At 43.6% G+C, this 22,772-nt stretch overlaps 1 protein-coding gene across 3 annotated transcripts in view; it reads left to right on the forward strand.

The window, feature by feature from the left end:
• Positions 1–22,772, forward strand: part of Elapor1 (endosome-lysosome associated apoptosis and autophagy regulator 1) — an 81,235-nt gene that overhangs the window by 41,712 nt on the left and 16,751 nt on the right. For 2 of the 3 annotated variants that reach the window (XM_026402825.2, XM_026402826.2), the window contains exons 2-8: positions 3,785–3,905; positions 6,492–6,684; positions 12,631–12,778; positions 13,286–13,366; positions 13,885–13,990; positions 14,116–14,265; positions 20,061–20,149. In XM_026402825.2, coding sequence (XP_026258610.2) covers positions 3,785–3,905; positions 6,492–6,684; positions 12,631–12,778; positions 13,286–13,366; positions 13,885–13,990; positions 14,116–14,265; positions 20,061–20,149 — 888 coding nt within the window. The remainder of the gene's footprint in view (positions 1–3,784; positions 3,906–6,491; positions 6,685–12,630; positions 12,779–13,285; positions 13,367–13,884; positions 13,991–14,115; positions 14,266–20,060; positions 20,150–22,772) is intronic. The other variant, XM_026402827.2, reaches the window with a different exon arrangement.

Here is a 22,772-nt window from a genome sequence, read left to right on the forward strand (position 1 = left end):
GTCACCAGCTCACTAGTTTAAACCTCAAACATCCACAGTGATGGCAACCAAATCCTCTCTAGCATCTAACTCTTATAGATTACTGTCAATCTCTACTCTCTTCTCCATTACTTTGATAATCTTTTTTTTTTTAAACTAAGACACGTTATTTTGAAATAATTGGGGTGGTAGAAAGAAGGACAGAATTCCATTTACGTATCATCCTGACTTACCAGTTTTATTTTTCCATGGTCCATTTAATACCTAGATAGGAAGGACTAAAAATATTGTGGGTCTGAATAATTCTTCTAAAGCTGTAAGATTAGTGTTACCAACAGATAGCTCAGTATTAGGCAAAGCAGATTCCAACTTCAGGATTTTTTCCTCCTCTTTATTAGGTGCCCATGAGTTTTACGTGGCTAGATGATGCTAGAGGAGTATGGATTAACTAAAGGTTCCCACCTTTCATTTCTAAATCCTTCTATTATTTCTCTGATGAACAGGCAGCACCCACTGCCTGCTGTGTCTCACACTGTGATTTGGACATGTGTCATTCTACTTGTGCACAGTGGGGAAGAAGTTACTGTGTGCTATATATGCACACTGAATGTGTATCTCCTACATGAATCTGTGAAGTATGCTGATTGTTTTCTTTCAAAGGTGAATCACTGGGTAAATTGAGGTACTGTCAAGGAATTGATTTGTTCATAGAACACTGAATATAACTGCAGAAGCTTTCCAGTTATTCCCTGATTGAATGTAAGTTTCTGTTTTAAATGGTACGATTTCAAAGCATAGTTCAGATTTGAAACAGCTGCAGCAAGCCAGCAACCTTGGATGGTGTGCACATCCCCAAGTGGCATAAAAAAATTAGCACACATTGAAATGGAAATTTTCTAAGTCTCAGAACCATCATTTCCCCAGCAAACCTCCCACCCAAGTGGCACCCAAATGACACCAAATGAAAGCCAATGAAAAGGAATGAACTTGGCCCATGCACCTTCAAAGGCCTAACTCAGTGCAGTTAGAGTGAACTAAAATTATTAGTTCAGGTTAGATATTCTAACACCAATTCTCAGGTCTCAGAAGCCAGCCTAGCCTTGCTGCTGGCAGATAACCAACAGAGTCATATTTAATGTTTTAGACATGACTGTTAAATTTGGCCCAGTGTGAGTTTGTGTTTGACCAGACCTATGAAAGTGGAGAAGGATTCCTGTTGGGAGGTCTGGGTTCTAGCCCAGGGACTTATGGGCTGTGTGACGCTGGACAAGCTAATCACCCATCAAGAATTGTTTTTCTCGAAGGAGTCAAACCCTGTTCTGCTTGCCTTTTGGGAGGTGTGAAGATCAGATAGGATGGTGTTTGGGAACTATGAAAGCACTAGAAACAACCAGGACAATTATGTTCTCGGACAGAACACCAAATTCTTTCTGCCTTCACTTAATTGTCCATTCAACTTACATACTGTGAGTTTTACCTATTCTTCATTCTTGCAGCAAGACCCTTTGAAAGTATTGTTAGAACTAGAATCGATATCTGTTTAGTTCCCCCTTTTAACCTTCACATCCTCTGAGATGAGGAACGTACTGAAATTAAGAGGAAAAAGGAGTTGGGAGCCCAAAGGTACAAAGCATTCCCATCGTGATGTCCTGTCTTTCTTCTGTTACAGCAACATCTAAATCCAAAGCCAGCGAGGTATGGTGGTACACCACTGTGATCCCAGAGATTTGGGGGTTTGAGGCAAGAGGATTACAAGTTCAAGTTCAGCCTCAACAGTTTAGCGAGACCTATCTTGAAATGAAAAATGTAAAGGGCTTGGGATGTGGCTCAGTGGTACAGTGCACCTGGGTTCAATCCTCAGTTCCAAAATACATACATACATACATAAATCCATACATAAATTCAAAACCAAAGGTTCTGGCTGAATGTTAGGCCCCAGTTCTTCCTGTACCCCTCCTCTGGTCCCCAATCTCCTGAGTTCACCTCAAAGGTCAATTAGTTCATGTGTTGTTGTCCCAAGCCACTGAACACAGCTCAGAATTCTACATATTAGCCATACAGTATGTATTTGGTGAATATTTATAAGACAGGAAAATAAAAATGGAGGCTGAAATTGTTTTCTCCTCATCCTAAGGTTCTGCCAACACAAAATGAGAAAACAAAACATCTGAGATGCCACTGCTTATGAGGCAAACCACTTTTTATGTATCAAAAAAAAAAAAAGGAAAGACTCTATCCATTAAAATATGACAGTGCTTCCTTACTGTATCTATTAATAAGACACACTTTGATTTCATAGATGTAAAATGTGAAAAAAAATGTTAATCGTAGAACAGAAGAAATGCAATATTCCTATGTTTTACAAAAAGCAAAGTTTTCTTCGTTTGGACCTGATACAATAGATTAGCAAACTTCAAACCATCTCTCTTTTTTTTAATATTTATTTTTTAGGTGTAGATGGTCACAACACAATGCCTTTATTTTTTATGTGGTGCTGAGGATCGAACCTGGGTCCTGCCCGTGCTAGGTGAGAGCTCTACCACTGAGCCACAATCCCAGCCCAAACCGTCTCATTTTTTGTCTCAATTTCTTACATCTATACATGTTATACAATCATGCTTTCATGTGGGTGGAAAGAGGTCATTCATTCTATTTTTGTCATGGGTACAGTAGTACAAAGTATGGCTGTGTGGGGTTGGGGCTGGGGCTCAGTGGTAGAGTGCCTGCCTTGCACGTGTGAGGCACTGGGTTCAATCCTCAGCGCCACATAAAAAAATAAATAAATAAAGATATTGTGTCCAGGGCTGGGGCTGAGGCTCAGTGGTAGCATACTTGCCTGGCACATGTGAGGCACTGGGTTCAATTCTCAGCACTGTGTATAAATAAATAAAATAAAGATCTATCAACAACTAAAAAAAAAATTAAAAATTGTGTCTATCTACAACTAAAAAAATGTAAAAACAAAACAAAACCAAGTATGGCTGTGAGTATAGTTTGGGGTAAGGTAAGTGCAGACTATAAAATACTTATCTGAACAAAAGTCATCATTAATTCTGTGGACCATGGTTTGTTTCTTTGCAAGATTTTTAAAAAGTAAGAAATGTTTAATGGCCTTTGGCACGTTGATTATATGCTTTTTTGTTGTTTTATTTTAATGCTTGGTTTGACTGTTTTGTTATTACTATTGAGTTAATTCTACTTCAGGTAAAGCAACCGAACAGGGAGTTCCTCTTACACAGAGAAATTAAGCATGAAGAGGCTCACATGCTGAAAGCACATCACCTGCCTGGGCCAAATATGACATTTTCGTTATGCAAGTGGGAATTCATAGTCTTTCTAGGCCGGGGCGGGGGGAGAGAGAAACACAGGGAACTAGAAATACAGCTTGTGTAACAATCCCTTGTAAATTTTTTTTGGACAGCCCTTGCATTTAGAATGTCCTTGCTCATAAATTCTACAGTTTGGGATGAGAAAAAACCCACCTGTTTCTAGCCTGTTCTGTTACCTTGTTCCTCTGCTCCATCAGGATATTTTATACACAATAGCAAAGAGAGTGCAAATAAACACACACAAAAAATGTATTTTTAGGACCAGATCATGACCGGGTGGAAAGAAATGATCCCACATTATTGTAGTTCTCTTAGGAGCTTTGTCATCATTTGGGCACCACAGTGCCTTGGCTCCTGCCAGCAATTCCCAGGCTGTTACTGTGATGGTGAGTGTCAGCAACCCTCGTGCTGGGCAGAAAATTGTTAATATTTGATTACTGCTAATGCACTTTTGCCCACTGTTCTCTCTCCTGCAGTCGGAGTACCACTATGAGTACACCGCATGTGACAGCACAGGTTCCAGGTGGAGGGTCGCCGTGCCGCACACCCCAGGCCTGTGCACCAGTCTCCCTGACCCCGTCAAGGGCACCGAGTGCTGTAAGCAACCTTCCTGTTTCAGGGCCTCCCTCCTGCTCAGCTGTAACCTTCTTGTCCCAAGCCTCCTGTATCCAAGCTAGGCTCCTCCTGATAGTGCAATTGCCTTAAGGAATCAGATCTGTCCCCTAGTTAGTCCCCGTCCTTAACGCTGTTGAAATTGGTACAGAACTGTTATTTCATGGATGCAAACTGGGCATCTGAATTTCTTTTATTATTATTTTTTAAATCAGTCCCAGCTCCTCGAGAGGCTGAGGTAGGAGGATCTCAAGTTCAAGACCAGCCTGGGAAACTTAGGTAGACCCTATACAAAATATAGAAAAGGGGGCTGGGTTGTGGCTCAGTGGTACAGCACTCGCCTAGTATATGTGAATAAAAATAGGTAATTAAAGGTATTGTGTCCATCTACAACTAAAAAAAAAAAAAAGGTATTTAAAAAAATATATAGAAAGGGCTGGAAATGTAGCTCAGTGGTAGAGTGTCCCTGGGTTCAATTCCCAGAATCATAAATAAATAGATAGATAAATAGAATACCATCAGTGGACACAGCGTGAGCAATTCCAGCCATGTGCCACCCAGATACTTGGTTTTCGTCAGCATTCATTTTCTTTTTGCCTGTGCATTTCTCTTCAATCTATACTCACCAGCCCAAATCAGGCATTTAGGGAAACTTGATTGCTTTCATTCTTGAAAAGGAAGCCAGAGACAATAAATTTCTGCAGAGACAGACCTTAAAAATGCACTGGGCATCACTTCTGGGAAAAAAGACTCTTCCTGACTGTGGATCTGACTATGTAATCAGGAAGGCAGTGGCTTGCCGCAACTCCTGGCCCTGGCTCTGTAGTGACAACTTCCCTACAATTGGTTGCTGTTTCTCCTCAACTGTTCTTTTAGGAATACAAAGGAAATAACAATAAAACTTAAGAAATTTTTAGAACTAAGGAATTATTCAAAGAGTTGGAAAGGAGACTGAGGGTGTTTAAATTAAAAAATCAGTTTAGCTCATTGGCTGGTTCAGCAGGTAAACAACTTGTTAAATTTATGAAGGGATATTGCTGAGATCTGAGCAAAAGTGTGGTGTAATTAACAGAAACAAGTGAACCATCTTCAGTTAACTCAGGTTACCTCAGTGAGCTCCTACCATGTGTAAGCCCTACGACATTCCAGTGTTGTGTGAACCACAAAGATGAATAAGGCACGTCCCTGCCTACAGGAGCTCACAGCAGACAGTCATTCATCCAGTCATTGTTTGGGCAAACCTTCATGAAGCTCCTGCGATGTCTGTGCCAATACTGAGCCAGCCAACCCCCATCAGCCCAGAGCCCAGCGGCTGGCAGAAAAATGCAATGAGTTAATACAGTGTGAGGAAGAATGGGGATTATGAATGTTTAGTGATGAGGAACAGCTGGGAGGACCATTGAAGCAAAAGTTTGGAGGTGGAATCAGCAATATGCTCAAGGTAGAGCCTGGGACCCAGGGTGGAGGCCACACAGAGGTGGTGACAGAGAGGGTGAGGTGGAGAAAGGTCTGTAGTGAGAGATCAGGCTGGAACAATAGATTGTGGGGAAACTGGAGGAGAAGATTCTGAGTGCCAGGCTGAGAGCTTAATTCTATAATCAGTGTAGGAAGAGTACCTGATTATTTTAAAAAAGAAAACAGGCCAGGCACAGTGGCACACACCTCTCATCTCAGCAATTCCTAAGGCTGAGACAGGAGGACCCCAAGTTTGAGACCAGCCTCAGGAACTTAGTGAGACCCTGTCTCAAAATAAATAAAAAGGGCTGAGGATGTAGTTCAGTGGTCAAACACCCCTGGGTTCAATCCCCAGTACAAAAGAGAGAGAGAACAAAGTACAAAAACAACATTTTAGGAAGATACCCTTGACCCCAGAATAAGCAAAAATATGAAACAGGGGCCTAGTCAGGAGGGAATTGCAATGACTGAGTTAACAGGTCTCAAGAATCTTAATTAACAGGGGAGCAGGAGAACCAGAAAGGAAAAGACAGAGGACAGAGGCTGAAGGGGGTAATTCACATATTACCATCAGGGGCCGGCATCCTCCTTCTGAAGCATGCTCAGAATGGCTGAGGTGTCTCTCCAGAGGAATCAAGATGATCAGGAATGAGCCCAAAGTCCTGCAGCAAGTCAGAGCCTGCCCAACCCTAATTCTTTTTTATTTTTAAAATAACATCTTTATTGAGATACAATTCACACACCATAAAATTGATCCCTTATAGGGTAAATTTCAGTGGCTTTTAGAATATTTGTGACAACCATCCGCACCCTAATTTTGGAACATTTTAATCATGAAAAGAAAACTCATCTCATGGACAATCTCTCCTCAGGCCCCTTCTCCTTCCCCCACCCCCAAACAACCATAAGTCCACTTTCTGTCTCTATTACTTTGCCTCTTCTGGATTGCATATAAATAGTATCATACAGTATGTGCCATGTCCCTAGATCTTAAGTGAGCCAAACTCCAGGATCCCAACCCTGCGCTGCTCCCTTTAGAATATCCTCAGCCCATCCACCCCTCCAGGGGCCACAGTGACCTCACCACCCCTCCTTTGTCCCTGCCCTGCTTTCCAGCCTTCTCTTGCAATGCCGGGGAGTTTCTGGATATGAAGGACCAGTCCTGCAAGCCGTGCGCTGAGGGCCGCTACTCCCTTGGCACGGGCATCCGGTTCGACGAGTGGGATGAGCTGCCCCATGGCTTTGCCAGCCTCTCAGCCAACTTGGAGATGGATGAGAGCAGCGCAGAGTCCACTGAGAACTGCACTTTGTGAGTTTGCACACACCCTATGCCCTTTGGGGAAGAGGCTGATGGGCACCCTAGGCCCAGCAGGAAGGAAGGAGGAGGAGGAAGCCAGGCTGCCAGGGGAAAGGCAGCAGTAGGTCCCCACAGGACTGTTGGAGGTGACTGCCACCTTAGTCTACTCTTAAGCTTACCTGTGACTGGCAGGCATTTGTGACAATGAGAAACATGAAGAAATAAAGGGGATAGTAAGGGGACAGGGTCAAATGGTCCAGTCTATTTAAAACAAAAACCTAATCAGATTTCCACTATGGAAGTTTGGATCAGCCAGTAAACTTCCTTGACTTGACTGGAACACAATGTGCAGCATATTGGATACCTTCCTGGCTTTTATGCTAACTTCTAAAACTGGTTCTGCCTAATCTGAGTTAATGAATTTGAGGGGAATAGAGTAGGACTAGAGCTTTGGTTCATGGTGGCTGAGACTTCCAAACCACTGGAGAGACCCCAATGACCAGAAAATTTTCTAACTCAGATGAAGCTATTGACCAGTAGTTGAAGAGTCAGCTCAGGATACTTGGACAGCTAGGTGTTTATTTCAGGTAGGCCTTTATTGTGCCAGACGCTGTGCTGGATGCTTCACATACATTATTTTCTATAATCCTCACAGGTATCCCGTGAAATAGGTATTATGGTTCCCATTACAGAGATGAGAAACTGGAGGCCCAATGAGGTTAAGTGATCCACCTGTGCTACCTAGCTCACAACTGGCAAAACTGTAACTCAAGCCCATTCTCAAATTGTTGACTACCCCTTCCTGCCAACTCCAAGTAATATTTATGATGTGCAAGTGGGTACTAGGGAGTAAAAGGAGCAGGTGTTGCAAAGATGCAAAAAGCAATCATACGTTATTTTTAAAAAAATATTGACAAGGACAGCTGCATGTGGTGGTACATGTGTGTAATCCCAGAGACTTGGGAGGCTGAAGCAAGAGGATTGCAAGTTCAGGGCCAGGCTCGGCAATTTAGTGAGGCCCTGCTTCAAAATAAAAAGAATAAAAAGAGCTAGGGATGTAGCTCAGAGATAAAGTGCCCCCTGGGTTCAATTCCCAGTACCAAAATAACTAACTAAATAAATAATAAATAAAATTTTAAAAATATATTGACAATAAATGTGGGAGGAAAGAAAAGGAAAGTTTCTTGTACCCAGGAAATGAATAAAAGGGACTGAAGAACTGTGTTGCAGTTAAGTTTCTAAAACTGGGAGCAATGCTTCCCATGCCTGTATTTAAATCTCCCAGAAGAAATAATGTCTGAGCCACAGGGTGGACATTCAAAAGTCCAATTTTGGTTATTTCAAAGTTCAGTTTTATGTGTTAAAATTATAAGCATGATAATAAGAGCCAGAGCCAGAGAGGATACAAGCCAGAAAAAGAGAGGGAACGTGTGGGATTCAGAAGACCAATGCCTATCTGAATCCCAAGACTGAATGTCATTTGATCCTGGACAAGGTACAAACCTGGCTCAGTCAGTTCCTACCCATGCAAACGAAGCGTTTCTCCTCTCTCTGGGGACTGCGCTGAGAATCCAGAAATCATTATCTCCTAGCAAGGCAGAATGTGGGCCGGTCAATACCAACTTGTGGTTGCAAGGTTCAGAGCCAGGATCTTAAGGCATCCCCCAACATTCCTGGGAGGAAGGGAAAGGTTGTTTCTCCTCTGGATAAATGGAGAGGAAATGGCCACCTGGAGAGGTTTTGAAAGGCAACAATTGAGCTGGTAGCAAAAACCCTAGTGGCTGTCCTGTTCAACCTGAATTCGGTCCCCTTGCCTACAGCCTAACCCAAGCCAGCATCACCTCCTGCTCCACTGCCTCCAGCCTAACCCAAGCCAGAGTTAGTCAACTCCTGCTGCTCTGCCTCAACACCTCACAGCTAGTCTCCTGCTTCCACTCCTTGCCTTCTCCAGGCCACATCCATCCAGCAGCCAGATTGATTTTAACACACAAATCTAACTACAGCATTTTCCTGCTCAAAACCCTGGCGTCTGTGTAACCTTTGCTCTTGGGGCGCTGTCCATCTGGCTTCTGCCCTCTGCCTTCTGCCTTCTGCCCATTTCCCCAGCCTCTCTCAAGTACTCTCCCTCTCTTTTGCAAACTGGCAGCCTGGCTCCTCCCCTCCTCTGGGCCTTTGAACAGCTTCTCCACCTCCTGTCCCTTAGTTGACTCCTCCTTACCCCTCATGTCTCTGCCTAAAACTCACTTTCCTCAAAGAACCAATCCCTTCCTATTACATATTCTTGCATCACCTTGTAATTCTTATGACATCTAGTACAGTATGATTAGTTAAGTTTCTCTCCTCAGCTTGGAAGAGAATATAAGTTTCAAGTGGGAGAGGATGTGGTCTGCTTGGTTGTTGCTGTGTCTCTTCAGCATCTAACCCTGTCTGGCACAAAGTAGACACAAAATAAATCATTGGGAACAAAAGAGACCAACTGAACAGGGTCTCCATGGCAGGCCTGAGATTTGTGGGGAGGCTACAGGGTTCCTGGGTAGATGTCTCCTGGCTGCAATGCTGGGAACTGCCTGACATGAGCGGCCAGGAAGGCAAGAGGGAGCAGGAGTTAGGGGGAGTAATAAAAGGGGTGTTATATGTGGTTAAGAAGGAGACAGAAGACCAAATACTGAGAGAAAGACAGATGTAGACATTAAAAAGATAGCTGGGGTTGTAGCTCAGTGGTAGAGCACTTACCTCACGCACGTGAGGTCCTGGGTTCGATCCTCAGCACCGCATAAAAATAAATAAATAAAAATAAAGATATGTGTCCATCTACAACTAAACAAATATTTTTAAAAAAGATAAACAAATTGGGCATGCTAGTGCATGCCTATTATCCCAGCTACTCAGGAGGCTGAGGCAGGAAAATTACAAGTTCAAAGTCAGTCTCAGTAATTTAGAGAGACCCTGTCTCAAAACGAAAAATATAAAGAGCTGAGATGTAGCTCAGCACCCCTGGGTTCAATCCCCAGTACCAAAAACAAACAAACAAATAAACAAAACCCCATAAACATTAAAAATGAAAAACATGTGCAGATGGCAGATAAATGACCTAAGGCAAGTTTCCTGATCACCTCTGCCCTCAGTTTTCTCTTCCTAAAAACTATGATAAAAATAGTACTCTTCTTAAAGAATATGGTAAGAATGAAATGATATATGTAAAAGAATTTAGAGCAATGCCTCTGGCTCTAGAAATCAATCAAAACATGTTGTTATTATTGAATGTGAGATATCTTCACCAGGGACCACTCAGACAAAAATCAGAATTGTGATGCATTTTGCAAATGTAACCCACTTATGGCATCCTTTTAATTATTCATTAAACCTCAGGAGTTATTTATAGCTGATGCTGTGGAATACATTAAATATCTCTTTCAACAAGGAGAATCAATGCCATTTGGTTAGCTGGGGCATTTTGAATGAGCTCAGTTTCTGTTTCTGTTTTGAGAGTAATACTGATCACGGAAGAGCCTGATATGCCCTGTTATTATGGCAGACACAGGGGAACCCTGTGGATTAGTTTAAGGTTCCTTTAACTGGCCATTATTAAGCAGTTGGAGACTTGGGCTAGTCTCAGACAAAGCAGTGAAACAGTGGGATTGTCTTTGATCACCCTTCCCTCATATCCTCTGTTTAATCCCCCCTAGTCCTCCCTAGGTGCCAGGCCCAGCGCTTGATGCTGGGGATACATTAGTGTACAGGTAAGTTTGGTCACTGCCCTCAGAGAATCTACAGGCCAACTAGGAAGACAGACAATTGAAGAGGAATTAAAAGTATGAGCAGAAGAGGAAATGTGGATTGCAAATAAACTTCAGAAAAGATGCTCAACTTCATTAGTAATCAAGAAAGTAAGAGTTAAAGCCCAGTTAGGCACTCATTTCCTACGACATCATATTGGCAACAATTTTAGTCTGACAGGTCCAAATTGGAGAGGATGTGAAGCAGCAGGGACTCTTTTACACTTCTGGTGGGTGTAAATTGATCAACCATTTTGGAGAACAATGTGGCAGTAGCTGGGAAAGTTGGAGGCTCTACCCTCAAGCATCCCACTCAGACATGTATCTAAGGACACAGAAAAAAGAATGTTCATAGTAGAGTGTACACAAGAACAAAAGATTGGAAACAATCTAAATGTCCATTAGCGAGTAATAAATATGGTAAGGAAATAAATATATATGGTAGAATCATATAAGGGATTATTGTATGGTAATGAAAATGAAAAGAAGGGCCAGGAGCATAGCTCAGTGGTAGAATGCATGCTAGGGAGGGCTGGGGTTGTGGCTCAGTGGTAGAGCACTTGCCTAGTACATGTCAGGCACTGGGTTTAATCCTCAGCACCACATTAAATAAATAAATTAAATTAATATAAAAATTATTTTTAAAAAAGAATGCATGCGTAGGATGTACAAGGCTCTGAGCTCAATTTCCAACCTCACCCCCCCACCACACACACAAAGTGGGGGAGAGTTTCACTTTAAAACTCTCCCCTCAAAAAGTACATTTCAGATCATAGAGGTATGATGCCATTTATGTGAAGTTTAAAACCAGGCCAAATACTATCATATGATATATCGTTAAGAGACACATATAGAGAACTCCATGGGATGTTAAGTACCACATTCGGGAGAGTGGTCTTTTGGCAGTGGGGAAGGGATATGTTAGAGGAAAAGGGATGAGACTGGCCAGGGCTACCCAGAGGCTTCTGCTGTGTATATTACTTAAGCAAGGTGCTGTACTTGTGTGCTTATTATACCTTTATATAGGCCTTAAATAGTTGATGATATATTACAGATAACTGAAGTGGAAGGGGATTATGGCTATGGAGAAGGGAAATAGAAAATTAAGGCATGTGTAGCAGAAACAGAATCAAGAAAGACTTCTTAGACTAAGTGGCATTTATTCTAAATCAGCAGGAGACATTAAGTAGAGGGAGGAAGGGAGGAAGAAGGGAGGAGGAAGGAGGGAGGAGGAAGTTCGTTCCAGGAAGAGGGCAAGAGAAAATTTGGCAGAGGAATTGAGAGAAATTCTGTGAGCTGAAATATAAGGAGTGGGGCAGGAATGTACACCCTGTCCTAAGGGCAACGAGGAGTCAGTCACAGGGGAGTGTTTGAGCAATGGTGTGGTCATATTCTCATTTTAGGGAATGTCTCCTGCCATGGTGTGGAGAGGGATTGGAGAGGCAGGACAGGATGTGGATGAGTTTGGAGGCTGGCTCAGAGAGGGTATGGTGGGAAGCAGGAGGGTTAACACAGATTTAGGAGACAAAAACAGACCTGACAAGACTAATTTTCTTTGGGGTTCTCTGCCTTCCCCTTCCAATAAAAACCATTCACATGTAGCATCTTAAAGTGGATGTTTCCAGAACAGCAGCTGGACTAGACTGGATGAACTTCTGGGTTCGAAGACTATACGCGTCTACTGACTTACCTTGACAGATTCAGGGTTAGGCCAACCTGGGTTTGAATCCCAGCCTTCCCACTTGATGGCTTTGTGATATTGGGCAAAATACTCACCAAGCCTCAGTTTCCCCATCTGATAAATGGGAAAAAACAGCTCTTCCTCTTATTGACAAAAAGAAATCATGACTATAGAGCATGTCGTTCCCAGACCTGGGTGATAGTAAGCAACTAATAAAGGTTTCCCATCCCTCGCCTCACCTGCCATCCACCTTTGCATAGTACTGCATACTGTGAAGCTGCACCTGTCTATCTTCCTCTTGTTGGTTGTACCCCAGGTTCCTTGATCTACCTCAGAGTTCCTTTTATCACCCTCCAATGAACATTTTTAGATCTAAGCTTTGGTTTGTGAAGCACAAGTCTGGAATTCCCCAGAGACCCAGCAGCATGTGATACCTGTACATGGCCGGAAGTCTGGTGGGTTGTGCTTCTGCCAGTGAACTTGGTTCTTGTTCCCTCTCAGGTCCAAGTGGGTTCCACGGGGTGATTACATCGCCTCCAACACGGACGAGTGCACAGCCACACTGATGTACGCTGTCAACCTGAAGCAGTCCGGCACTGTTAACTTTGAGTACTACTACCCAGATTCCAGCATCATCTTTGAGTTTTTTGTAAGCCCCTGGCCGAGGGTGGGGGTGGGGGTGTTGGGGGGAGGTGCTGGGAGGGAGGGAGGTAAAGCCTCTGAGGCTCAGAGTCATTTGCAGGAATCAGTCACAAGTGTAGTCATGCTTGGGAAATCACAGTTATTTCCCCTCTGGAGAGGACTGTGGGCAAATGAGTGGAGGCCTCAGGAGGCAAGGAGAAAAGGCAAAAGTCAAAAGACTCTGAGGGGAAAGAATGGAATCTGTGAATTTTCTAGGTGCTTCGCCCTGCCCAGACATGAAAACAGCATACAAATGGCTGAACTGCAAATTATTTTTCTGGTGTCAATGTCCCGATGTTCTCTTTGTATAGCTAGACCCTACCCCACTTCAAGGCTCATGTCCCTAACTCAATCCTAAAGAAAACTGGCAACTTTTCTTCCATCAGAAGGGCCCTCTGAAGGGCTCTGCAGCACGGGGCAAGGCCCTTCATTTCTTAGAAAGCTGAACTCTGACCCCAAACTCCTGCTGCTTCAGGTCCAGAACGACCAGTGCCAGCCCAATGCAGATGACTCCAGGTGGATGAAAACCACGGAGAAAGGATGGGAATTCCACAGCGTGAGTACCTCACCAGCCTTCTCCTGGAGAGCCCAGAGGAGGGAGCAAGGCCTTTCCTCAAGGAGGGCTTCCTCCACACTGAGCCTCCACCCTTGTGTCCCTGGAGGGAGTGGTCTGATGAGGAAGCCTGGTTGCTTTCCTCTTGAGTGGTGGAATATGCATGTGGGATGGCTTGTTGCTTCTATGGCTTCACCTCAAGGACCAGCAGCTTTCCAGCTTTGATACTGAAGAACCAGAGAAGAATGAAGGGATGCCAGTCACCCTCCCACCAGGACCCTTGGGTCCCTTTATTGGCCTTGCCATAGGTGATGCTCATGGTATATGCAATGCAAGGAAGAGTGAGCATGAGGGGTTGCAAGGGGAGGCTTACGAAAGGGGAGCTGAGCCAGGCTGAGAAGTGCAAAGCTGGGGGAGGACAGGGTCAGAACAGGCACTGCCTATCAGGTGAGAGGCTAAACCAGCAAGTTGGCAATGCTTGTCTCTGCGATGAACTAAGGCCTCCTTTTGGTCATTTTTAGGTCGAACTAAATCGAGGTAATAATGTCCTCTATTGGAGAACCACAGCCTTCTCAGTGTGGTCCAAAGTTTCCAAGCCTGTGCTTGTGAGAAATATTGCCATAACAGGTACTGAGACCAGGGTTGGAAATGGGTCTGTTGCTGACTTCCTGGGGGGGGGGGTGGGAGTTGGTCTCCAGGGTCTCAGTGCCCAGGCTCAATTCTTGCTTTTCTGTTCCATCCTTCCTCCCTAGGGGTAGCCTACACTTCAGAATGCTTCCCCTGCAAACCTGGCACATATGCAGACAAGCAGGGCTCCTCTTTCTGCAAACTTTGCCCAGCCAATTCTTACTCAAATAAAGGAGAAACCTCTTGCCACCCATGTGATCCTGACAAATACTCAGGTAATGTTTCTGAGGGTGGGAAAAATTAGGGTGGGGATACCCCCAAACACACAGGGAGAAGAGCCATCCTTCTGGCCAAGCGGAAGATGATAATTCTTAAGCCCTTCCTTTCTGGAACCTGGATGATTCTTGCCAATCCATATCTCCACCAACTGCACCATAGGGAAAGATATTGCAATCCTTTCTTTGTAAGCAGTAAAATCTCCTTTATTTAATGAAGATTATATAAGATTATAATTATAAACCATCAGAACTGGAGATGTAGCTCAGTGGAAGGGTGTTTACCTAACATGTGTGAGGCCCTGGGTTCAATTCCCAGCACCACACACACAAAAATTATAATTATGAACTATAGATACAGTAGATAAAAGGGGCATATAAATTTATGTCTTTTAATGTCTAACAATTATCATCAAAGTTAATTTATAGGAACCATGAGGCTATATTGATGAGCACAAACTTTAAGTTGTATTTTACTTTTAGATGATTAATAAGAATTGTATATATTTATGAGATAGAATGTGATAGTACATGCATGCTTTATGGATCAAATCAGGCTAAGAGCACAACCACTTTAATAACAAGGTCTAAAGATGGAAGTTAGGATATTTTGTGAGACTAAATCTCCATTGAATTCAAAACAGACTTTTTTTTTTCTTTGAGTTGGGATGTTGCTATTGTTGTCCAGGCTGGCCTTGAACTCTTGGGCTCAAGTGATCTTCTTGCTTAGCCTCCTGAGTAGCTGGGACTGTAAGTGTGCACTACCATACTGATTTTTATCCAAATTAGGCACTTTTGAGAAATGCAGTCCTTGGAACACAGTTTGGAAACCATTGGTCTAAGGGAAATTGAGGGATGGCTGGAAGCAGCCTATTTTTACAGTTACTGGATAGCTTCCTAAAGCACCCAATATGAGAAACAGGGCCTGGTCATTTGAGGTGCCAGGGAGCATCAAAGCACTGATGGGCAGTGCCACCAGAGGGCTCTCTGCCCAGGCAGCCAGTGATTGGTATTGGAGGTCCAATCTGCAAGGCAGGTCCTGTTTTTGCCCCTGAAAATATTCATCACAATTCTTTTTCCTTTCTTACGCAAAACTATGTGCAAACCCAGCACAAGGCCCTCTCTTGAGCAGACCCCTATATTCCTACAGAGAAATACCCATACTTGGCATTATGGTGTGTTTGCTTGGCCAAGACTAGCCACTGACCTTGTGAATTACTTCTTTCTACACTACTCCTAAAACAATAGTCCTATTTATTGACACAGGTCTTGCCAAATACGTGTAGTTTTCAGTGAAAACAGGAAAGTTTAGATCTTGGGGGAAGTTTTTAACTCTAAGTCTAAATTCCTGTTTTTCCACTTGAATTTCTTATTCCTCTTCACTGCTCTGCATCTATCAATGGTGGCCTTTGTTAGTATGTCTCCGGTTCCTTTTTAAGCTCAGCAATTGTGCAAGGGTTTGAATGGCAAGGTGGTTTTAGAAAACCAGCCCAGAAGTGTTTTCATAAACTCTACATAAACTGATTTTTATAGAGAGCTATTATGAAAGTGTTAAGTTTGGAACCTGAATTCTTGGAGTCTATTCTTCTGCCACCAGTTTTTCAGTCTGCACCTTTGACTGGGAAGTAAGTTTTTACTCTGAAGAATGTGGTCACATTCTGATCACCTCACCAGCTTGTGGTGCAAAGAGAGTCACATTTCTTTGAGACCCAACTCTTCCAAAGGGTCAGTGAAAGGCTGGGAAAAATGCAGAGAGTCTGATAAGAGCCTGTGATGGAACATTCATGAAGAGCTTGACAGAAGACCCATCTGAATACAAGTGCATTCTGAGTGCCTGCAAGGACTGGCTTGGTGCTACAGTTGGAGATGGTATCTGCCCTCCAACCTGTCAAAAAGCAGAAACGTGGTTATAAAACATCTAAGTATAGTAACTCTTGATAGTGCAGTAGGGGTTGGGATAGGAATGCTGGGTGTAGTGTGCAGGGGAGGCAGAAAAGGAGGGGTGTTTAGGTCTCTCTGAGAAAGAAAGAGAGGCTGCACTGGCTGAAATCTTGAAAGATGAATTGGTGATATAATGGGAGCAGGATATTTGGAATAGGAGGAGTGTAAGCTAGGGCCACAGGCTTGGGGAACAATTCAGCACGGCTGGTGATTGAGTAGAGGGAAGCAGCATTCAAGGCTAAGAGGCAGGTGAGAGACAAATTAAGAAAAATTGGGGCTAGGGATGTGGCTCAGTAATTAAGCACCCCTGGGCTCAATTCCTGGTGCAAAAAATAAAATAAAATAAAATTAGGATTTGCTAAAAAGTTGTTTTTAAAAAGTCTATCAGAGAGGGTTGGGGATGTAACTCAATTGGTAGAGTGCTTCCCTTGCATGCACAAGGCCCTGGGTTCAATCCCCAGCACCACCAAAAAAAAAAAAAAAAAAAAGTCCACTTGAATGTAGAATAGTGATTACTAGAGATTGGGAAGAGTGCAGCAGAGGGATTGGGGATGTGGCAGAGAGATTGGGGAAGGTTGAATAACAGGTATCAAAACACACTTAGATAGGAGGAATGAGTTTTACCCTACAGCAGGGTGAGATAACTATAGTTCCCAATAACCTATTATGTATTTTATGAAGAATGTAGATGAGAGGTTCTCAGATGTTCCAAAAACAAAGAAATGATAAGGAGATGGAAGTGCTGATTATCCTGGTTTGATGGATACACATGGTATATGTATTAAAATATCGCACTGTGCTCTATAGTAGTGCAATTAGTCCATGGTAGTTAATTTTAAAAAAATTAAGATTTGATCCTATCAGCAGTGGAGACTATTAAAGGACTTTAAGCCAGGGGTTGGGGGGTGGGTCACTTGACCCTTTTGAAAGACCACTCAGGCTGCCATGTGGAGGAGGAAGAGAATGGCTGGAAGCAGAGGCCACCATTGGGAGCTTCTGCAGCAGCTGCAGTTGCTGGTATCCAGAACATAAACTAAGGTGGAGCTTATAGGGCTGAAGACTGGAGAACTCACAAGAGAGATGTTAAGGGCAAAAGTTGGACTTGAAGCATCTTTCTCATCTAAACCTAAGAGTTGACCGTTAGGATTAATTCCTCTGTGCCATGTTGAATGTCAGCAATCCATTTCCTAATAAGAATGTGGAGCTGATGAGTATGGACTCCAGAGCTAAGTGGCTAGGTTCAACCCCTGCTCCACCCCTTACTGCCTGTGACAGCTTGGGCATAATATTTGTCTGTGTCCCAGTTGATCTTACCCTTGATCTTAACCAAAAGGCCAAGAAGTGATTGTGTCTCAATTTCTTTTTCTCTAAAATGGGAACAAAAATAATTATATCTACCTCATAGTGTTATTATGGGGATTGATTAGTGCAGATAAAGTATTTAGAAAGGGGCCTGGAATGTAGTAAGCACTGATTTTTATTAATTCCTTTTCATTAAGGCTTATTTGGATACTCCACTTTTAATATGAAAATACTCTTAGTATAGGTTACAATAATAAGTCATATGTATAGAACTTTACAATTGACACATTATCTAATTTATTATTCAGGGCATAGTGAGGGAGTAAAGAAAAGTTCAGAGAGGTTAAGGGGGTTGCCAAGTCTGAGCTGGTACCCAAGCTGGACCTTGTGTCATCAGGTCCTTGAATCCTTAGTTTTCCTTTGATAAAATGGGTCCAAGTGAGAGCATCGTACTTGTGGAAATGGGGAGAAGATACTGAAAGGAGGAAGGATATTGTGAAGAGCTGGGGCCCTCTGAGATAAACTTTGTCTTCTTACAGTTTTTCCCAGGGCCAACTCTATCCAAATCACATTGCTCCCTTAGCCAAAAAGCATCTAGGCTGATCTTTCAAACTTGATGAGTGTACCCGTTAAACATCTTGATGAAACCTGAGCTGGCAAAGTGAGGCTTATCTCAGCATTTGGGTTAATAATTTATGAAAACCATTTTAACAGTGGCTAGTGTGTAAACAGCTGGACCATTTTTGTTAAAGCCCAGAGTTAGGGCGTCAGGTTAAGCAAATATTTGACAAGCAGAGCAGGGTCTTTGTGCAGAATGCATTTTCTAACACACACCTTGTACTTTGCTAGACCCAATACACAAGATCCTGGGAACTGGAACGTTTTCAGCGTCTCCCCTCAAATCTCTTCTGGCAGTCCCTGGATCCCTTATGCTAAATTGGGCCTCTTGCTTGTTAACCAAATAAATGAGCTGAGAAGACTCCAGCTGTCTCCACCAGTGGTTCCCTTCTGCACCCCCCTAATAAGACAGGGACTGAAGAGACCAGGAAATGCGCAGTTGAGGAAACTCCCCAGTGCAGGGCAACCAGTCTGCAATTAGGAGGGTCTCTGATCTAGGAAGTCATTTGGCAAAAAGAAGGTATCAGTGGAGAAATAAGCTCTTCTCTGAAAGGGAGGAAAAGAGACTTTTAATCTTTATTAAATCTCCTGTGACAGTTTCCAAATAAAAAATAATTTGCAAACATGCGGGTAATAATCATTACTGCCATCTAATGAGTACCTACTTCCAAAGTACCAGGCACATGCTGGCTCCAGCAAGGAAGACAGTGTTGTTCAGATGAGAGGGCTGAGGCTCAGAGAGAGAAAGAAATGTCACCATCATTAAGTGTTCACCTGCAGGGGACATAATATTCATATTAGAAGTAGTGGTAACAGCTAGGAGTATTATAATATATACTTTAAAAATATTTATTTTTTAGTTGCAGATAAACACAATACCTTTATTTTATTTATTTTTATGTAATGGTAAGGATCTAACCCAGTGCCTCACACATGCTAGGCAAACGTTCTACTACCAAGCCACAACCCCAGCTCCTGTAATGTGTACTTTATAAAGCAGTGGTTTTTATTCTGGAGAAAGCAAATTCGCTGGAAAAAATTAATTTTCATTTGCATGAATTATGCATATTTTTCTAGATAGAAAAAGCTGTTCTTTTTTCTCATATTTCCAAAAAAAAAGGGTTTTAAGTTCAAAAGAGGTGAAATAGATTGCTTTAAATAAAGAAAGATTCATAAAATAGTTGTTCATTTCCAGGGGTTCACAGGGCTGGAGCAGAACTAACAAGACAAATGGAAAATGTACAGAATAGGGTAAAGCTGGTAGCTTTTCTCACTGAGTGTGGGTCAAGATTAAGGACAGTACTAGGATGCCTGGGTTGAGGAAAGTGGAAGGAACCTTCTGTTTTAAGTGGAATCCAAGGAAATTGCAACCTTGTTTTTGAAGGACAGTGGAACTGAGAGGGGGAGATTTCAAAGGTGAAAGGCCTTCATGTTAGGCAAATGTTAAGAGAATATTCAGGGGAAGATTTTAAATAGAAGTCTAAAAGCACTGCCCTAAGCTTTACCACGTTTTACTTCAGTCCTTCAGGAGTAGAAAAACAACACCGACAGTTGGGACACTAAGGCATCTGGATTGTAGCGGGTTTCAGGGAACTTGGGCCGGTGGTGGTTAACCTGCAGGATGCCATTTCCAGCTACTTCCCTCCTTGCTGGCCTGTGACCCAGTCACTTGACCCACTGCCCCACAGTGTGGGGCCAGAGGCTTCTCATAACACCTAGGAGAAGTGCAAAGGGTATCCAAGCAGGGCTTGGGAAATTGGAAACAATGCTATTGAGGCAAAGGGAAGGGTGGGCGTGCAGGATTTTCAACTTTGCACAATGTCTGTGTGGTAACGTACCCCAGGGGCTTGAGAGTTACAGGGTCATGAACAAGTGGTGGAAGGGTTTTGCTTTCTTATGCAACTTCAAATATTTTTCTTATTTCGGCAAATTAGAAAAAGGATCCTCTTCCTGCAAGGTGCGCCCGGCCTGCACAGACAAAGATTATTTCTACACACACACCGCCTGTGATGCCAATGGAGAGGTGGGTTGCACAGCCTTGGAGCCCCTTAGCCCCAGGTAGACCACCTGCTGCTCCCTAGGCTTTATCAGTGTTTGAAGTTCCCATGGTCAGTGAAGCTGGTACCAGCTGAAACTCTGCAGACCTGTGCAGTGACCCCAGGGACAATCAGGGGGCAAAGCAAGACAGCTTTATTCACTTTCAGGCCAGAAACTGTTTTCGCTTCATTCATTTCACGGTTTATTCCCATATGCTCTGTTTCACAAACCATTTCATTTCCTTTTGCTTGGTTTCTCCCATTTGCTTCCCCCCTCTGGGCATGCCTGCCTGTCAATGCCCGCTTACTTCCTCATGGATCCTGTCAGGCTGACTCCCCAGCGCTGCTCCTGCAGGTTGGCACTGGGAATTGGTTCTCACTCCCAGGCTTGCTGGAGAATGGTTTGACTGGTTCCCTCTCTGTTGTTTCTCTTTCTCCCAGGCCTTCTGTCTCGAAAAATTCCTTTGTGCTCTGGTTGGCACTGAATCAACAAACACTTGTTGCATGCTAACTGATGTGCAGGTGGGGAATCACAGAGGACTGAGAATGGGCTCCTGCTCTCACAGAACTCATAGTCTTGTGTGGGAGGCTGAAGAGAGGAAAAAGAGAGCCTAGACAAAGACACTGGGGGAGCCCAGAAGTGGGACAACCAGGCCTGAAGGGCCAGATAAGCCACCCTCATGGAGGAGGCTGTTTGTTCATTTCAACAGCCAACAAATATTTATTGAGCAGCTACTGTGTGCTGGGACATTGTGCTAGGCACTAGGTACAACAAAACCAAGGCAATATCTATCTCTTATGGGGCTTAATTCTTGTTGAAGAAGGAGATAACAGGTAGACTACAATGGGTATATAATACATCAAATGGGAATAAGTGGTAGAAAGAAATAAAACTGGATAAGGAGACAGAGAATGAAAGAGGGTTGAGATGCTATTTCAGAAGAGGTAAGGATGGCCTAGGAGTGACTGAGCAGAGCTGAATGAGATGAGGGAGGACCCGTGGAGCTTTGCAGGCAGAGGGTGCAGTCTGTGTGGAGGAGGCTGCTTGTGCTTGGTGAATCTGAGGACCAGCATCAGTGAGGAGGGATGGACTGGAAGGTGAAACTGGGTCCATCTTAGGCTAGACATTCTAGAAAAATTGTCTGTATCCCTAAGCCAGAGCCCCTTAAGGAGATAGAATTAGGAGTCAGGAATTCTGCAGGCAGCACGAAGCATAATGCTTAGCTATTAGAATGCATCAATGTTTGCTGGCTGAAAGACAACTCTCTCTGCTAATTAAGCATGAAATAGTTTGGTCCTTAACTGAGACTGTTTTCCCGCAGTCATCTCTTACCACAAACCCTCCTCCCCATATTTGGAGCACCATTCCCTTCCCCAGAAGCCAAAAGAGAATGTCAGTCTTTGTCAGTTGAACTCTGTTCTGCTATGTCTGGTGTTCTGCATGGCTGTATAAAAACCACTTTCATATTCTTGGTACCAGCCTGGCACAGTGGTACATACCTATAATCTTAGCAGCTTGGAAGGCTGAGGCAGGAGGATCATAAGTTCAAAGCCGGTCTCAGCAACTTAGCACGGCCCTAAGCTTTAGTGAGACCCTGCTTCTAAATAAAATATAAAAAAGGCTGGGGATGTGGTCCAGTGGTAAGCACCCCTGGGTTCAATTCCTAATCCTCCCACCCAATAAAGGACATTTTCTTAGTATCAATTGATTCACTTATAAAATGAGCACAATTAATCCTGATCCTCTTCTCCCCACTAGGCATAACAAGTGACTATGTGGCTGTCCTTTTTTTCCTCCTGCTCCATGCTTGCCTCTCGTGGGCTCAGACCAAGGCCTTCCAGATCTATAGCACACTGTGCTGCCTGGAGCCTGGTGTCTGCCCTTGCCTGACCACCACTGGACCTCTAGGTGCTGGGGTCAGGCCAAAGTCTGTGCTCCTGCTGCACAGCACAGCCCAAGCGTGGCATCAAGGGATTGCAGAGGCATGAGCTTTAAGGAGTGCGCATGAATATAGTGCACATCAACACAACACATGAATATTCATTCACCAGAACGCCTAACAGAAGTCTCCTGCATGCCTCACACCCACATTTATTCTGCTCTGTCTGGTGGTTTTAGTTTGTCCTCTAAATTATATTTTAAAATCCAGGGACATACCTCAAGCTGGTTCCTATGATTGCCCTAGTGATTTTTGCTGTGCTTCAGTGGTTTCTCAGGGACCAGGATGGCCAATCTCTTTGGGCCACTAAATGTGCTGCTCCAAGAGATAACCCACGTCAGTTCTCCTGCCCAAACCCACCTCTCCCTGAAACTCACAGGAGAAGTGCGGGGAAGGGTAAGGTTAAGATACAGCCTGGGGTTCATGCAGCTCTTCACAGGGAGGAGGCCTGAGCTGAGCCCAGGAAAGAAGGAAGAGTCCCAGGGGTCTGCACCAATGAAGACACCGGAAGCTCCTCCTTATATATATATATAGATATAGATATATATAGATTTTTTTTTTTTTTTTTGGTACTGGGGATTGAACCCAGGGCCTTGGTGCACACTAAGCAAGCACTCTACTCTGAGCTACACCCTCAGCCCAAGACTTTGACCCTTCTTATCTTGAACAA

Source organism: Urocitellus parryii, chromosome 11 (genome assembly GCF_045843805.1).
Source record: "Urocitellus parryii isolate mUroPar1 chromosome 11, mUroPar1.hap1, whole genome shotgun sequence".
NCBI classification, from domain to species: Eukaryota; Metazoa; Chordata; class Mammalia; order Rodentia; family Sciuridae; genus Urocitellus; species Urocitellus parryii.